The 19,407-nt window shown below is 36.5% G+C and overlaps 1 protein-coding gene across 2 annotated transcripts; it reads right to left on the minus strand.

Annotated features, from left to right (window-relative positions):
- Positions 1 to 5,221: 5,221 nt before the first annotated feature.
- On the minus strand, positions 5,222 to 18,737 carry gls2b (glutaminase 2b (liver, mitochondrial)). Of its 2 annotated transcripts, none has more exons than XM_076884293.1 (18): positions 18,422 to 18,737; positions 17,977 to 18,076; positions 17,736 to 17,857; positions 14,965 to 15,094; positions 14,661 to 14,740; positions 13,966 to 14,129; positions 12,416 to 12,474; positions 11,893 to 11,925; positions 11,720 to 11,778; positions 11,198 to 11,264; positions 10,516 to 10,566; positions 10,249 to 10,425; positions 10,002 to 10,133; positions 9,424 to 9,516; positions 9,274 to 9,335; positions 8,814 to 8,890; positions 7,852 to 7,915; positions 5,222 to 7,644 (listed from the first exon to the last, which is right to left on the minus strand). In XM_076884293.1, the coding sequence occupies exons 1-18, from the start codon at positions 18,592 to 18,594 to the stop codon at positions 7,488 to 7,490; spliced, it is 1,800 nt and encodes a 599-aa protein (XP_076740408.1). In that variant the 5' UTR covers positions 18,595 to 18,737; the 3' UTR covers positions 5,222 to 7,487. The 2 variants fall into 2 exon arrangements, with proteins under 2 accessions (XP_076740408.1, XP_012773552.1); XM_012918098.2 differs by having other exon boundaries at positions 17,977 to 18,098; positions 18,422 to 18,513.
- Positions 18,738 to 19,407: the final 670 nt, after the last annotated feature.

A 19,407-nucleotide genomic window follows, 5' to 3' on the forward strand; every position in this document is an offset into this window, starting at 1 on the left:
TCCTTTTCTAAGGAAAACACACGTGTTAATGTATACCAATTTTTCAAGTGGTACTTTTGCTATGTAACATTTAAATGTTAAATTGTAAATAATATTGATATATATATTTAAAGGCTAGCGAGTGTATTCACAGTTTCAAATGGTAACACTCGCTTTTGCCAGATATTACATAGCTTACAAGGTATGTCAAGAAGCCTGTATTATGATCCTCGGGAAGTATATTCTAAGAAAAACACTGCCATATTGCCTTTATATCATTATGTCTGCTTGTGAAAAAAAGCTTTGTCTTTTCAGTGGTGTGGCCATATGGTGGTGATGATAGCTCCAAGTCTTACAGTAAATAGCTGTCATATTGTTCTGTTGAGCAGGTATATGATGAAAGTGGAAAATCTACTGTCTAGAGATTTCTTTAGAGATTTGGTTTTCTTTTTTTGAAAGAGTAATTGTGAAACAGCTAAGAATCTGAATCACAATCAGAATCGGTTTTATTGCCAAATGTTGAGCAGGTTTAGAACATTAGGAAATTGCTGCGGTGCTTCAGTGCAAACATACTGTCATAAATTATGCTTAAATAGACATGAAAATAAAAATAAGAATAAGAGTTAAAAGTGCTAAGTAGATAGATATATACATGAGTGCAGGTTGTGATCAGTGCCAAACATGGAATGATGCAGTGAACGTAGCGTAGGGTCATGTGTTAGTGGTGGGAACAGTCATACAGTTATTGTTCATGAGTCCAACAGCAGAGGGGAAGAAACTGTTCTTATGGCGAGAGGTTCTGGTGCGAATGGACCGGAGCCTCCTGCCTGAGGGGAGCAGGTCAAACAGACTGTGTCCAGGGTGAGAAGGGTCAGCTGAGATCCGAGCTGCACGCCCCAGTGTCCTGGAGGTGTACAGGTCCTGCAGAGATGGGAGTCTGCAAGACTTGAGAGGTTTCAGTCAGGTTTCATAGCTCATCAGAATACAGAATACAGAAATACCTATGGCCTCTGACAGTGATGTAGCCAGAGGACCCTTTACGGTTTCACGCCTTTACGGTTCGGAGCTGTGGACCTGTTTTATATACACGCGGAATAGTTTTCTATAAGAGATCGCTGCAAAAGTGCAGCCTTACGTAATGTTCACCCTACTGTTACACATTTTATATTAAGATTTAAAAATGTAGTCAGTATTGCTATGGCCAATAACCTTCAGTAATACTAATAAATCACACAGCAATAGTACATTCATGTAGTTGTAAAAAGCATGATAATATATTAAGTAATCCAAAGTATTCAGAATACGTTACTCTCACTAAGTAACGTAACGGAATACGTTACAAAATACATTTTGGGGCATGTATTCTGTAATCTGTAGTGGAATACATTTTAAAAGTAACCTTCCCAACACTGGCCTTATTTGGTTTATTTCTGTTATAGGTGTGTATTGACTTGGTGCTCTGATTATGCATCTGTGGGCAATCCATTTACATGCCTGAGGATCTCTCCAACACTTCACATTTTTAAAACCCATCTGAAAACACATTTTTACTCTCTATTTTTTTTTTTTTTTACTATGTACAGCACTTTGGTCAACCTGTGTGTTTTTTTAAAATGTGCTTATAAATAAATTGAATGACTGCTTGATTAAGATTCAAGCTCCAGTTATAATTTAAATAAAACCATCATTCACTTCTTGAATATTTTTTACTTTTTACTTCACAGTCTTTTCTTTATGTGTCTCAGAGTATTCTTATGGCACTGTGCCAGCATTATCAGCTACACACTACATGCTATACTGTACTTCAGTTAAACCTGTTCAGCCTGGAGCTACATTCTTATCTCCATACTCCAGCAATCAGCTCAGCTCAGCTCATCCAATGTGCCAAAGCCTCATGAGCACCCTCTTTAAACTTCCTTTTAAAATAATACAATTTTTGTCTAACTGACAATCCTTCTTTGAGCTCTGCATTTGGATAATCAAGTTGTCCCTTTCTGACATACTGCAAACGATAAGTGTTCTTCATGTTCCAAATGCAGCTTCAACAGATTTAAATCCAAAGAGCTTCACCTCCATCTCTATGATACTCAGTTAATTACAAGGAAAAGAAGATTATTTGTATAGACAGACTCACTGAGATAAAGACAAACTCTTTTTCGTCTAGCATGTACAGAGTGTGTTCGCAACTCTATTCTTTAATGTGAAAAATTAAAAATCCATGTCAGTCAACAAACCTAACTTGCAGTTGAAAGGTCAGCTGATTATCCTCTCATGCAGTATTTTTGTGTTTCTGTCCTCCTGACATCTGCATCAATTCATAATACATTTCTCATCTTCAACTCTTTGTGTTTCTCTTTTTTCTCTCTTTCTCCTCTACCATTTTTTGGTTTTCCTCCAGTAATTTATACTTCTGCTCCAAGGCTTTAAATTTCTCCTCCAGTTGCTTTTTTTTTTTGCAGTCCTTCATTTTTCTTTCTACTTCAAACTACTGTCATGACTTTGTTTTCCTGTTCCAGCTGTTTATTCCTTTCTTCAGCTCACTTATAGTTATTCACTATTTACCACGCAATGATCCGTCGGAGAGATCTCCAACGCATTCTTAAGTAGCTCCTCCTACAAAGCTTGATCAGCTGTGTGATGGTCTTCAGGTGTGGCCAACCGCCTGGCAGGGCCACACCCACCAGGCCTGAAGGTGCCTATAAACAGGTGCTCTCAGAAACACCGGCATCCACACACACACACACACACACACACACACACACACACACACACACACACACACACACACACACACATAAATCTGCAAGCAGGGAGAATGAGGGACAGCACACCAAAAACACACATGTCCATAATTGCGCAGGGACCCTGACAACCTCATCATGTACAGTATGCACTCCATCTAACATGTAAGTTGGAATGGAGAAGTGGAGAAGTTGGGTATTGATTTTACTATAGCAGACTACTGTTTTCTGATATTTTAAAGTTTGTTAACACACATACTGAAATCAAAAGACCTACAATCTTTACTACACAGCAATCATGGCAAAAGGACACCCTGTGTCGTGATTTCATTTAAAATGTAATTTTTTCATCTTTGACCGCTCATGGATTCAGTAAACACTGCTTGTGTACAGAATATATCAACTTGTCTGTGGAGAAAGAATGAGTGAGGGAGACTGCAGCAAACTGCAGCTTAAATGTGAAAAGCTATAAGCTGTAAGTATTGCATCATAATGGCAATGGCTTCATGACAACTACCACTAAAAGTGTAGATGTCCAGATGTCCCAGTAGAAGAGTTTGACAATCCAGATGTATCACCAACCATGAACCTAATAGTTGTGCAACTGTGGAAGAACTGCTGGTGTGCAAGCCCGAACTGAACGAGTGACGTGAGCTGACACATGGATGATTTTAATGTGCTGCCTGTGTGATGTGGTTGAAAACTTCAGAAGACCAGAACAAGACTGTCTGTTTCTGTTGTTACAAGCTCAAAAGGTTATCCTGTGGTTTTTGTATGGGTTTCTTTCTATAATTGCATTATATTATATATAATACTAAAGGTAAATTGGTGATTAAGTTTTAGCTTAATGCACTTTTTAAAGTCTATTTAGATTTGTGTTGTCTAATGTTTCATAAATCCCCAATTCTTTAACAGAAATGCTTTCATGCCTCTGTGAATATTTAAAAATCTGTGCACATCTCTTTGTGATATGTGGACAAGATTAGCAAACATATTAGAAATTAATACACAAGTTAATCAACACAGAATTAATGCATAACATTTTTTAACCATTTTCTCAGTTGGTGGAACTAATTCCAAAGGTCAGCGTATCTGTAATATCTCTGCAAGAGGGTTACGTTCCTCATGTTAATGAAAAACAGTTCGCTAATTACACATATTCATCATTTTTTGCGCTTGATTAATCACATTCTTGTGATGAAGAATGTTCACCTCTCAATTTAACACACTGTCAGGGGTAAGCTACTGTGAATACAAACTTTGTGTTATGTTCTCATGAGTCATCTCACTGACTGTTGCTACATGTCACTGTTACTGAAGCAGGGCTCAATGGCAGGACTCTGAACTGTGCAGTCAAAAGGGGATTTATATACAACACCAGTGAAATATTTACATATACAGAGCGACAGTGTTCCGGGGATTCCAAGAGAGGGTCAGGGAAACACACGTCAAGCACCTCTTCGTAGAGTCCAGAACATGATACACACACCGTCCAATCCAACACCGTGACCCACTCTCATTCTGGTCAGGTCCAGGGCAATCTATACAGGTAGATGGACACAGAGGTCAGAAGAAGCACCAGGGACCACAGGGAAGTACAAACGCGAGCCAGGCTACACTAACAGAAGTAAGTACAACAATCCAGTGAGGAACACTACTCCAACACGGCCTTAAATACTGTCAGGATCCATCAGCAATGATGAGCCGCAGGTGTGTGTGCGCAGGTGTGAGAATCAGAAGAACACAGAAGAACAGACGCCTCCCTGGTGAACATAGTAAGAACAGCATGCCAGGGCAGCCACTGATGAACCATGACAGTACAAACACAGTTGTTGGTAAAGTCTGTTTGACCCACATGTGTGACCCACTCATATGCTACAGAAACTTATATATATATATTTATATATATGCTACTGATGCTGAAATATTGATAGATTCACTATGATTTTATTAGAAACCAAAAAGGGAATGTAAATTACAACTTGAAGTTACAATAGAAGAAAATTAAGTCAAACACGAATGCTAGTAGGAATCATTCTACTGGAACTATAAGTATTAAAATTAAATGTAATAGCAACTGATCTGATTCAGGTATTTTGCTATTACCACCCTTAATCTCACTGCTGCAAATGCATTCTCTGAAACCTAATCTCCAGAAGGCAATGGCTGAATGGCAGAACAACCTTGTCAACTTGAGAAAATCCTAACATCCTTGTGGGATTCACACACATCCCTGTGCCAACTCATTAAAGTCAGCTTTTATATTTCTGGCTTCATTAAACCTCCTTCATGCCAAAAAGTTCAAATCATTAAAAAAATGAACACTTGTCTACGACATTAATAAGCAGGTCCAATTTATCTGAGTCACGAACTGTCCAGAGTCCAAAATTTTAATCATTGTGGAAAGCAATACAAATGTGTTTGTCTTTTCAGAAGACACACATTGATACCTCACCAGTTGTCTTCTTAAGGTAGAAAAAACCACAGGCTTCGACAAGGTAGCAATTGCCAACAATCGATTTTATTGAATGCTTTTGAGAAAATGAAGAGCACCAGTCTACACACAGTAAAGCGTTCAAATCAAGAGCTGCACCTAATCGACTGGGTGGTGTAGATTTTCTTTGTAAATCATTCAAAGTGCTGGATACAGTTGTGACATATTTGCTCACTTTCCAAAATAAAAAAGAGAAATATTGGTCTAAGAGACTAAAATAAATCCATTTAAAGAGCAAGTAAAATGTGTAGAAAATATTGCACTGCATATTTGTTGTCTAAATGTCTGTTTCTGTTTATTTCTTTAGTGGAATGGGTTCAAGATCCTGTCAGGACCACCATAGTCTCTTCAGGCGGCACTAGTCTCTCTGAACGTCAGTTTAATCTTATATAAGCTCTTTATTGCTCAGCAGTGCTCGTTCTCTCCACAAATCTAAGGCACACTGTTCCACCTGATAACAACTGATACTGTAGGTTGACCAGTTTGCAGGCAACACGGACACATGTTGGACAGGCACATAGTGCCATCTGATGGATTAAAGTAAAAATGAAGCATTTGTGCTCTGTGGCTACAGTCTATTGTATCATATGCATGAAATTAAAGGTACAATCTGTCAAAAATTATTAACTCTACATTTATAAATAAAGCATTGGTAAGGAGAGGGAAGTCAACCCTGTAATGTCAAGGGTATCATATTTGTTATGAGTTTTTGTGAGTCTTAAAGACTCTTAAAGACTTAAAAGTGTGACTTCTAAGCAAGAAATTGCACAAAAATACTGGATTTAACAAAAATAGTGTAAATTAAAGCTCATATATGCAATATAAGCTCATATATGCACATTTGTATTTATTTATTTATTACATTTTTCAGAAGGTTAAATACACAATCCTGTTTCAGAAAATGTGATTTTTTTGGCAATTATTTCATGGTACAGTCTTTATATGGTTAAAATAATGTGGTGCACATTTGTTATATCTCGCTAAATAGTTCTTATTACATTACTTGTTCCATTTGTTTTCATTGAAATATCTTGATTATGGAAAACACACACTCCTGCTGCTTTTTCATCATGTATTCAGTTGATTTACTCGGTGCTGCAAAATATTTAATATCAAATTTGTCACACTATGAAGCACTGACTAGCTTAATAAAATCAAAATAAAATCAAGCTATGGGTGGCATACATGGCTTTAATGCCAAACCTTTCACATCATTTAGTTTTTGGAACCTAATTTATTATGAGGCTGGAGATCATAAAGTACCACACTGAGACACTCATTGTCTCTTTTTTTTACAGTAAAAAACATGCAGTTTTCCCAAGTCAAGGTATAAACATATACATAATAAATTAACATTAAGTTGGCCACTATGTGTTATAACTGTGATATTATGTCATTGTGTTTATGGTATGGATTTCAAATAATTTAAATACGCTGAGTTTGATAGTTGGTTTGACTGGGAGTAAAAAAGACGAGTGTCACACAACATTCAGACAAGGCAAAGGAGGGAAAATCCTTTATAGAACAAAAACAACAAGCACCTTCCTGTCATCAAAAATCTTTTACACCCTGTCACCTGCTGCTGAAATCCATGTAACTTTGAGTCAGGTGGCATCAATTTCCCTTTGTGTGGCACTACATTGTACTCGGTTGCACTTTGACAGAGATATCAATCAAGTGAACCTCACACATATATACATTATAGAATAGAAATGCTATACGGACTGTAGTGTTCTAAAAATGCAATTGTTGCGTCTCCTCGAGGGCAGGAGGGGATAACACAACAACTCCGGAAACTCGGTACAGGTGTTATGAAAAAGGTTTAATGGCAGCGCTCTCACAAAATAAATAACCCAGACTCAAACAACAAATGTGGGGGAGAAAGGGACAGTTAGGTTGTGCCAAAAAAAACCCACCAAAAAGACAAAACCAAAACTTAGCTGAGCTATTATCCTAGAAAAGCAAAAACAAGAGGGAAAGACCCTAAACCTCAACTCAAAACAAGCTCAAAATTACATGGGTGGCACCAACCTACTTACCTAGTGTTTCTAACAAAAAGACTCAAAATCACAAAAAGGAAATGCTAAACAATAAAATTTTCACCTGACTCGAATTTGAAGAAAATCTTTCATAAAGATTTTTCCATGACAGTTATATTCTGTTGTTTGTGCGTCACTCATGTTTCGTGCTACAAATGGACACCCATATTTCTAAACTTGGAAAATTGCACAAATGCCCTGATGTATTACAATTTCAGAACTTCATTTTAGCTATCACACCATGCCGTCAATGGTGTCAAGCTTCTGGGGATGCACAGCTTCACTCTGCTTCTTTTCCTGCTGCTTGCACTCTTGCTGGTAATCTTTGAGCACCGTCACTAGCTCGTCATGCCCAAATTGCATGGCATCATCGACCGGTAGATTCCCCCACCTGCAAGTGATGGAGAGGCAATTCATAAAACTATGGATGACAAAATCCAAGAGTATACAAACTGTGGTATTAACATCGTGTGCTGATAAATAATTGGAAAAGTTTAGTTGATGGAAAAAGGCTCTTTACAATGAAGTAGTATGACAGTACAGGGTTAATGTAATCAATTGATTATAATTAGAATTATATACAAGGTATTTATCTCACCTGTCTTCTACAAATGGATCAACTTTGCAGGTTTCAGTGAGGAATTTTACTACATCCATGTGACCTAAGAATATAATTTTTAAAAAGCAAAAAAACCAAATTGTCACCATTGACAAATTAATCTAGTAGCACCACAGAATTAGAAATGGAGAAGAAAATCTGCTAAAGTAAAAACAAAAAACAATAAATATGTAATTACTAATTCCTTCTATTGGAATCCAGCTCAGAATGGCATTTAGGAATCTTTGCCTTTTCCCTTTTGGAAGAAAACTGCTGTTACTTCCATGTTAATCCTCGAAACAAATAGTTTGCTTACGAGGCTCTTTTCAAGAAAAACGTTACTGCTGTAGTCGTGGCAGCGGAGTATTAAATCTGTGCTGTGAATAAACTAACATTGCAACAGAAGACAAATAATCTACCATATGGTGCTCTGTAAGGGTTTATGAGCTGGTTCATTAGTGGCTTATATAATGTGAGCCAGAGGTACTGAACCTCTACTGTTAATCATGAGAATAAACAAAGTGAAAACTTTGCGCTAATTACTGCTGTGAGCATCAAAACAAACGATTTAACAAGTTTAAGTATTTTTGTATCAGTCAGCAATGAAAAGAAATGACAGAGTGAACAGACACCATTCTTTTAACTGAGAGAAGACAGTGGATAGGTAATAAAGGTTGTTTTTATCTGCTATACCAACCAATCATCATTAAAACTGAAATCTGCAACTTTCTGCATCTGTTATCTTACAATTACACCAAGTTTTCTTAAACATCTATGACAAACTTTTGTGTTGTAGCAAAACTTTAAATGTATGTTGTTTGGATCAAAGTCATGATTAGTTTGATCTCAGATGATGACTTAAGCTAACTGCACTTGTTTTGAAGTCATTAATTTAAAAATAAATAAGTAAATAAAAAAATGACCGAATAAGTGTAAAATTAGCCTGAACTTATGACGCTTACCCTCAGCTGCAGCAACATGAAGCGCTGTTCGAAAATCATAGTCTTTGAGGTCCATGTCCATGGAAGAAAGTGCAAATCTGCAAAACAAATCAGTCAGCTACTTTCAAGTGCTCCATTATTCACAAGGGGTCGCCGCAGCGGGTAGCCCTGCATGTTTGATTTGGCAGATTTTTTCACTAGCTGCCTTTACTGATGCAACCCCAAAGAGATTTGTATCTCCTCCCTGAAACAAATTGTGGATTCCACACTTGTCTTATTAAAAAAGAAAAAGAAAAAGAGAACTCTTATTGGTCTTATACTCTATGCTCTGATTCTGTACTAGGTATAAAAGGTCATTTTGTTCACTACACCTTACTAGTAATAAACATTGTTGAGGTAATTTGATCCAGGGCCTGTTTTAGACATTGTGAGGGAAATGTTTTATAGAGGACAGACAAAATCAGGAGTCTCGATTATCTACCTTCTCAGTGCCGATACATCTCCACTGTAGGCAGCAAACAACAAGTTGAAAACAGACTTGTTCTGCAAAAACACCACAGAGCCATAAACATGGAGGCTTAGAGCACAGCGCATATTACATACAGTACCAAACAAAATACGAGCAACTCACCCTGTCATCTCCATCCTGTCTGCGAGGGTCCTGTTTCTTTACAAAGTGCCTCAAGTTGTCGTAATTGTGAAAATTGAACACTGACACAAGTTCCTAAGAAAACAAAAACAGTATGATTTAATCTTTAGGGGGGGAACAAAAAAATTATTTATTCTGTTTTGTTCTGTCAAAAAAAAATAATTAAATATTAAAAAACAGAATATAACAGCCACAGAATAAGTCAGGTTTATTAGACATTTTGCACTCTGTAAAGCAACTACAGACACATTCTGGGGGAATATTTATGGTATTAGTCGAAGCCAGGCTTCTGGCTTTAAGACGATGTCGATAGTGTAATGACTGCAAATTATTTATCAAACTAAACTGGTTATTACTGTAATCATCATCATCTTTTAAAAAATTAAAGCTTCTACCGTAAGGCCTGAAGTATTGACGACTTCAGAGCCAATTTAAACACGAGAAAAATATTAGAAAGGCCAGGATGTTCTACTTGCATTAAAAATTCAAATTAAAACATTAACGTGAAAAAACAAAACATAAGTGGTCTAAATATAATAAAACAGAAACTATTTTCTTGCCTGACAGAAGTGTATTCCTCGGACACTGTTTCCAACCCTGTCCAGTGGAGGAGACCAGCACATCACTCCCATCACATTGGGGATCACCAACAGAATTGCACCGGATACTCCTGATTTTGCAGGCAAGCCCACCTGTGAGATGAGAACGAGAGGCTGAATGTGCCATTTGTTCTAGGTAATGAGATTATTCCTATTTTTGTTGTGACACAGTGAAGTGCTTTTTCCATCACATCCTGCTGTTACTCACATGAAAAGCCATCTGGCCGGAGAAGTCATACATGCCACAGGAGTGCATGAGGCTCAGGGTGTTTCGCACAGCCTCAGTACTCAGGACACGCTCGCCTGTAATTGGGCAAATTCCCCCATTGGCCAGAGTGGCAGCCATGATGCTTCCTGACTCACAGGTTACCTCAATGGAGCAAAGCTGAGAGGAATAGTCAGTTTATTATTGAAACTACTGAATCATTTTTCATAAATAAAAGGCTGCAAAAGACTCTTTTTATTGACATTTTACCTGGAAGTAGAAGTCAAGGGCATCGATCATATCTGCTCCCAGAGGAAAACACTGGTGAGTGAAATATTATCATCATGAGTATCTGATTGACCAAAGTAAGCAGAATATTTATCTGAAACTTGGCAATTTGGTTTCATGAAAATTAAATAATATAAAAACCTTATTATAAATGTGGAATATGACTGCTGAGTACCTAATCAAAATATACATTTTATAATAGGTTAAAATGGATAAAAATACAGTATTTAGGTTTTAAATGTTAGCTTTTCCTTGTCATGTGTGTCATCTATTGAGTTTCTAACATGACCTCATGCGGACATTGCTTGAGTTGTCCAACATATTAAAAGTAATACGACCATTGCTAAGGAAAAATCAGTAGTTCTTGGAGGTTTCTGGCTGGCTTCTGATTTGTGTCCTACAGGCCTTATTCATTTGATCCTTCATTGTCACCATGATTGTCACACATCATAAAATGGCAAACAAGTTAATGTCATTTGGTTAGTGCTAACTTGTCTGCAAACCTCAATGAGACACTCAGTTGATCAATTAGTCATTACTTTCATAATTAAATCATGGATGATTAATTTTGATTGTTTTTAATTACTAAAAGATAAGTACTATCAAGTTGAAACTTTTAAATTCATATATGTGAGCTTTAGGAAATGTTTTTTCTGAAACTGACCTTCTTCTCTTTCATGTAGTATCCAATGGCAAAATTCCTGTCACCTGTTTCTTTTTCTGACTGGAACCTGAGACAAAGAAAGAGCAGAAATCAATATAAAAAAAAATCAATAATGCAATAGGTAGTGGACTAAACCCATAACACAGTAAGTCTTTCCATATGGAAAAGAAATAGTAAAAACATATATGATTTACTCATGAAAGTGGCCACTTTCATGAGTAAATCATATATAAATCATATAAGGCTTACATGATTTACTCATGAAAGTGGCCACTTTCTCATTACTTTCATATATTTTTTTAGTAAGTATACAAAACATACAAGTTTCATTATATAATTTTCCAAGGGATCTTATATGTGTTTTCACTCTTGTATGCTTTTCATACAAGTTTCACACAAGACAGATACAAACTTTATAAGATTTATATATATATCTTTTCCATATGGGTTTTCACTCATGCTTGTGCTAAATGGAGGCAAATAAATACAAAATACTCCAACTCTATTTTGAAATGCACTCACGTGGCATTGCTGAATCCTACATATTCTTGGCCAGCCATCTTTTTCACAAACTCCATAACCTGGAAAAAAACATCTGTGCTTTTTCAGCATACCTCTGAGCACCAAAATAATAAGCCTACATTTTTATATTCATGGTCTAAACAGAGTAGAAAACTGGAGGTTACATTACTTACATAGTCAAACTTTTCTGCCTTATTTGAGTGAGGCTGAAAACAAGGAGAGTCGCTTGCTTGTGTAAAAACAAACAGTACTGAGTATAATTGCCACATTCACTCAGCTCCTGCATTCAGAAGCTGGTACCAATTGCACAGTATAAAAACACGAATGTGTTACTGATTGCATGATTTAGTATCCTATTATCAGCAGTAAGAGAAGAGCAGGTAATGATCATAAACCAAGTGGTCCAACTTTAAGGCAAACATTAAATATGCTATAGAACATCACAAATTTTCATGCAGTAAAACATCTGATGCATTAAGTTGTTTTTAAATTGAGTGCATAACTTTCTACTGCAAAGTACCATTGCTGCAAGAGTCTTACTCAACAGCAGGGTAAACACAGTTAGTTAGTGCATATTTTAATATTAATTTCTTTATTTAAGAGATTTGAGCTTCAAAAATATATAAAATCTGCAACTAACCTTTTGCTGCCACAGTCTTTCACTAAAAAGAGAGTGATAAGTGTTTATCTGTCTACCTTGATAAGAGAGCTGATCAAAATGGCTCCAGCATTCACCATGGGATTATGGGGCTTATCTATGAGACGGGACAGTAAGATAAGACACAGGGTTGAAGACAAATTCTTTATGAAATAATGATTTTGTACAAAGGACTGAAATCAATCTCTATAATATGTGAATCAACATAAGAGTTGTGGTCTGAAGTTTATATACACTTGTTATAGTAATTTGGGGATTTTAATGATTTCTTTGCACTGCTGTTTTTCCAGGGTAGAATGATTGTACAGCAAACATCTTCAATTATGTAAAAAAAAACAAGAATTGGGTACACAAGATTGCAATTATTGTGGATTTTCTCTAATTCAAACAACATCAAAAATATATATGCAGGTTCAAACATGCATGCTGCCCCCACTCTTAACAAATTGCACCTCAACCAGATGCTTTTGGTCACCATCAACATGCTACTGGGAGGACTGGATTTTTGACCACTATTCTTAGCAGAGTTCAATGCTAATGTTCAACCCAATGAGTGTCAAACAAATTCTTTTTATGCTGGCAAAAAGAGACTACAATACCACTTGTAGCTTACTAACAAAGCTAATAGGGCTTGGCGTTGTCAGGTTAAAAGGCACTGTAGAAGCTTCAACAACAGTTATTTAAAAAATTTAATTTGGGCCTGTATGTATACTTTTTAACCTTTTTAGATTAGAGAAATTACAAAGTATATTCAAATTTGTGCACCGAATTCTTTTTTTAATAAAATATTTTCATATTTTCCAAAATAAAGCTGTACAATCATTCCACCTCTTCCAAAAGAAGAGGTCAAAGAAATCATTAAAATTCCTGAAATTACCACCAAACATACATGCTCATGATGGGTATATGTAAATTTCTGACCACGAGTGCATATTTTAAAAAAAGGGTCCTGACAAAATTCCTAATGTGCATGAAATATAATCTGAATAACAGAATAATATTTGTACCAAAAAAGTACTGCAAAAACAAATTTACAAAATGTCTTTAAATGTATATTGTGTTACCAATTTTTTTTTTTTTGAAAAGGGCAACCAATAAATATTTGTTCTTTTTTTTTAACTGAAAAACAATTACAAACACTACCTTGTTACCAAAATAGCAACTAATCAGTTTATTACATTTCATTAATTATTACTGGTGTAAAATTTGACTCGGTGGAACGGAAATGGCCTGAATTTCACAGTATTTCTCAGAGAAGGAAACCAGTGTCAGTGACAGTTGTGAAGGACCTAAATTCTGTGTCAGAGTAACACAGCTAGATTTCTTCCTTGATATTAAGCAGAAGAATAAAGAAACATTATGATAAAATTATTATGAGAATATAAATTCGGGTTTCATCTGGACGAAGACATTGTTCATCCAGTCAGTTTAGCACTTATGCAGGAGTAAAAGGAAACTAAGATACATGTTATGTGCTGTGCTAGATGCCTCATAACTAGATTTCTTTGAACTTCAGGTGTCATTTCCGCGCACTGATTGCATTGATAGATTTTTATAATCCAATAGGAGGTAATGAGGCTTTACATACCTTCATCATCAAGTGAAAGCACATTGAACTTGAGTCCACTGGGCTCCATGCCAACATAGCGGTGAACCTTCTCAGTTTCTGACTCATGTACGGCAATGGCATACTGCAGGGGCTTCACGCAGGACTGCAGGCAAAACGGCTGTTTGGTGTGGCCTACTGAGTGCCTGCAAAAAGAAAACAGAATAGACCTTTAGAGCCTACACAATCTTGAAAATAAAGTGACAGTCATACTGAATGTGCAGTATCACTTTAAAAAAAAGTATGAACTATGTTTAAGTAGAGACTGAGAGAACGCTCATTTATATTTGATTCACCTTCTGAAATCTGTAGCAAATGCACTGTGTATGAAGATTATAAGACTGGAACTAAAAATTATATTTTGATTACAGAAATGTGTATCAGTAAGTCTGTGACTCAAAATTGGACAAAAATAAAACAAAGGTACAGCAAAACATTAGGCTGATGTTCTGCAAAATTTTTTCACATGAAATTGTCTTACAAAGAATATGTCAAATCAAATAAATCTAGTTACACACTAGACAAGAAGAATCTTTGTTTCCAGCTGTCATTCAGTGATAGCTGGGAAATCACAATCTAATGAGGAATCTCATAATATATGAATAAAATAGCTCTATAAATCTCTACAAATCTCATAAAAGACTCTCATTTCATTTATTCAAATGTTTAGTTCCTACCTCTGTCCGTCAACTGTACACAAAGACACACCCCATAGCTCTGGGCTGAATTTAGCCAGTTGGGGAATGTAGTCTGCAACCTGCAGTCACAATGAGAAACACAGTTAAAGTTAAGACAGAAGTAATGCTCATTCAGAAGTAATTGTTAGAACTAATGTTAATGTAGTAGAAGAGATTCCTTATTTACTCATCAAGTATTATGTTTAATGTGTGCAGATATTGGGGCAGCAGGATGAATTAGGAGAAAGCTTTACGCAGCAAATAAACCATCATAGCATGGAAAACTAAATTAGGAAAAGTTTACCTTCCCATCACTTTGCTTCTGCACTTTTTCGTAGATTTCATTTATTTTCTGTACAAACAGGTCAAACTCAGGGATGATAAACTTCTTCCTGAAGGCCTGGATTAGCAGAACAATGTTTCCTCCTACACATCTAAGACAAAAACAGCATAATGCAGAATTACTCAAGAGCCCTAAATAAAAAGAAAATACTTTCATTGCGTGTGTGTGTTGTTTGTGTACCTGTTTAGACATCTTTGTGGGGACCAAAGAATGGAAGTTTACTATACTTGTGGGGACCAATAGCCCGGTCCCCACAAGTCTGAAGGCATTTCAGATTCAAAATGCGGTTTTAGTTAAAGAGATACAATTGGGTTATGGTTAGGTATTAAGAGAGTTTTGTTTAGTTTTCTTTTCATAAAGCTCTGGTGCACGGTCCGGTTAAGGGTTAGGGTTAGGCATTTATTTTTGATGGCTAGTGTTAGGGTACGGGGCTAGGGAAAGAAAAGCATTATGTCAAGTAGATGTCCCCACAAGGATAGGAGTACACACACGAGTGTGTGTGTGTGTGTAGCCTCTAGAGTAAGTGGAAGCCAGCAGCTGTCAGTTTTCATTAAGTGTGAGAAGCTGTTCCTTTGATCAAAACGACAGTAAATAAAACTGACATGTCCTGACACCGACTTTCACACATCCATGTTTGGGATGGATCTTGATGAAATGCATGTATTTAATTATGACATTACAATGTGTGTGAATTTATTACTGTATGATAAATCTAACATTCTTAAGCTATACCTGTACGTATTTGCATTACATTATACAGTGTATCAGTTTTTCAATTTATTATTTATAAAGAAAAAATCTGTATGCGCACAATTTGTGACACCAGAAGCCTTAAAAATTGCATAAAATGTTGTCCATTTAGTTCCGACTTCTTCTACATTCTATAGTTCCACCTTATCATTCTTAAACCTGTCTGAATGACTGAACATAAAGTACGTGGAAGACAAAAGAAGAGAGAAACAATTACGCATAACATCACATACAACAAATCCTGTACTAAAATGGATTGTTAGTGGAAGGTCAGGCTAAAAATAGTTTGGTCTCATGCCTGCACCTGCTTCCTCATGCATGGAAAACAAAACACCATGGACTGTCACAGCTAAGATAGCCCTCTCTGAGGGATAGTGTAACGAAGATTAAGTCCCACAAAAAAACAACAATAATTGTGGGAGAAATGTAAAGTTAAATTTCCTGTCAACTGCCGCATTAGATCCATTTTTCTTGGCCACTGTTGCCCTTTAGAGTTTGCTAAAAGTTATTCTGTGTGCCATTTTCTTAACTTGATTTCTGACTTGCTAAACTGACACACAAATGACAAATCATGGGCTTATCCACAGACTGCATTGGTTTCACAGAGTGGCATAAGAAATAATACTAATAATAAAAAACAAAACACAATGAAATAACCAAAACAACAAAAAAAACTAAAAAAAGGGAGCAAAACTATATCTCCAGCAGCCGCAGGACTAACAGTTAAATGTCAGCACTTACAGGAAGTTCACCGCGAGGGTCGACGTACTGAGTGTAAATAACCCTAATGCAATGAAACTTAGCCTCATTTGATTTGTAGTGATCAAAGACATAAAGCGTTTACCAGCAATGTAAACCATTTTTCCAAATTGAATCACACTCTGTAGACAGAGGCAGCTGTGGCTCAGGCTCTCTGTCCAATAACCACAGGGTTACTGATCTGATCTCTGTGTCCTAATTGTAAAATGCTTTGTTTATTAAGTTAAAAAGTGCACACATTTCCAGCTAGACCATGGGTATAAAACTTAAGGCCCAGGGGCCAGAATCGGCATAATGGACAGCTTTGGAAAACGTGAAGGGGTTATAAATGTTTGTATTTTTAACTGTATTTTAATAGGTTTTGCAGCATTTTATGCTTTTAAAGACCTCCCCCGTCACAATTTATATTACACCACAGTAATTAAAAAAATATATGAATATTTAAATAAGAGAAAAGTTCCTGTTTTTTAATACTGACTTTACATTGAATCCACAAGAAAAGAGCATTCTCTGTGAATTAAGAGAAACTTTCTGTTTTGTTATTGCAGGACAGTCTGAGCAATTAGCTACCAGAAATTCTTGTTTCCTGTCTTGTGAAAGATTTCTTTCAATTATTTCATCTACTACACCACCATTACTATGTCATGTGGAAAATCTAGGACTTACTGTGTAATTCCACTTTTTTCTGACATTATTCTCAGAGATTAAATGTGTAGTTAAACTTTTTTTTTACATTGTTAGAAAAGAGAATTTCAATGGTTAGGCCTACTTAAAATCAAAGTGATATAAAATAATTATCCAGACTTTCCTCTATCTTCTACTGGTTGGACTTCAGTAGAAGATAGAGGTTGTCTTTTAAACAGTTTGCATTTGTAAAATTTACAAGATATGGGGGTTATCATGGTCTACTACAGTGGAGTTGACTGTTCACTTGTCAGTGGGAAAGGCACAGGCTTTCTAATCACAGTATATAGTTATATTCATAACGCCCTGGCAGTAAACCTGTATATACAAGACCATGGCCCCCAAATTGCTCCAGAACCAAATTGCAGGAAAATACAAAAGAAATTCTTTAATTAAATTAAGTTTTGGTCAGACTGGATTCTTTTTAGTTTAATTAAAGAATGATTAACTGACTCATTTCCCAATCATTTTGAACTGCCTGTGTGCTTTAGAGGTGCTATTGACATAAATTTTCTTAGCCTTGAGAAACCGCTTGTCACCTGTGGAAAAGGTCTTTGTCCATCATCACCTCGCCAACAGATTCCTTCACGGCCTCTCGGAGCTTCTCCATGCAGTCTTTAAGGCGAGGATCGGATGGGTGAAGGCCATTTTTTTTCAGTGCCTGCAAATAAGAAGTTGTCAGCATTAATGTCATTGCACACAGTATGTACAATTAATAGGATAGTATATATTCAGTAGCAACAGTGCATATAAAGTAATGTACAGATGATGTCTGCTTACTGCTGTAAAGTATGAGATGGGCACTTGCTCTTTTCCCTCTGTGATGGTGTAGAAAAGCATGTTTTCCACTCCGGAACCAGATGGCTTTGAATGCATATTCCTGGTGAAGTGAAGAGCACACTCTTGAAAAGAGGAAAACAATCAAAAGAAGTGTTGGATTCCCTTAAAAAAAACACAACAACAACAAATAAAAGACAAGATTGCTTTTATAGCCTACACATGCTGCACACACAGACATAACCACCTATATGGAGGTCCATATGGTGACTGTTCTCTTCCTCCTATAGTTTCTCTGTGCCCATAACACAGAAAACAACTGCTTATGCACAAATAATTATATACCAGCATATGGCAGATAATAGTTAGTGTGGAGGCGTTCTGTTTAAACGAATTCACACCAGTAAGAAGGTGCTGATTCTCACCAGTTTAGCACACACATACTTACATTTTCAGATGCAAACGATCTCGTAGTGCAGGGGATCGTCTCTGAAACTGAGTTATTGATTTCGTGCCCAAACAGCATGCTGGTTGCACGATGAAAACCTTCTTCGCCACATCTGTACTTTTGACCACCAGTTGAGCAGAGTTTGACAGGCGCAGCGCGTTCAGGAAATGCATGGCTGCGACAAACGGCACAAATAAAGCCTTCGCGATAGTTCGTTCAGGATGAAATCAACACAGATAACCTTGCTGTTATTTTCTGAGCTGGACGCCAGCTGATCGTGCGAGGTCGTTGACTCACCAGCTTCAGGCTGAAGTTGAAGTTTTGTTACCTTCATGTGTCATCGGAAAGGTGGGACTGTTTTTTTACAAGCCCTTTACAAGTACAGTTCATTTACTTGGAAAAAAACATTTAACTTAAAATATATAGAGATCTCGACTACTTAAACAGCACAACAAGAAACAGGTTTATATTATTAAAACAGCCTAGAATGTGTCACAACCCACAACTCCACAAATACTCGTTTGAAGCGTGGTTAAAGTTTTACAAGGAGCATTTGAAAGCAGCAGAGTCTGCACAGGAGCCGGTCAGAAGCTAGAAATAAATTTCCCAATCTGAAACTCCAAAGCTGTTGGAGTATTAAAACGCGCATAAGAAAGAAATATTAATATTTTACGCATTACTTAACTGCTTTTGCAACATTATGGGGAAAAAAATCTAATCTTTATAGTACGGCAATTTTAAGCACTTTAGTTCTGAAACTTTCATGCGATGTTTTAGCACCACCTGGTGGATTTTCCAGTCAGTAGGTTTGAATGTAATGTGGTGTACATTTATAGTTGGCTAGCAATGTGCCAGAATACTGAACCCAGTTCTGACGAAACATTTTTTTTTTCTTGTTTCTTCTAGTGGTTCAGATGACTCACTCTATCTGCTTCTTTGCATTAAAAAACATAAAACAGTAATAATGTCCCTCCATCATGGTAATT

Source organism: Maylandia zebra, linkage group LG5 (genome assembly GCF_041146795.1).
Source record: "Maylandia zebra isolate NMK-2024a linkage group LG5, Mzebra_GT3a, whole genome shotgun sequence".
NCBI classification, from domain to species: domain Eukaryota; kingdom Metazoa; phylum Chordata; class Actinopteri; order Cichliformes; family Cichlidae; genus Maylandia; species Maylandia zebra.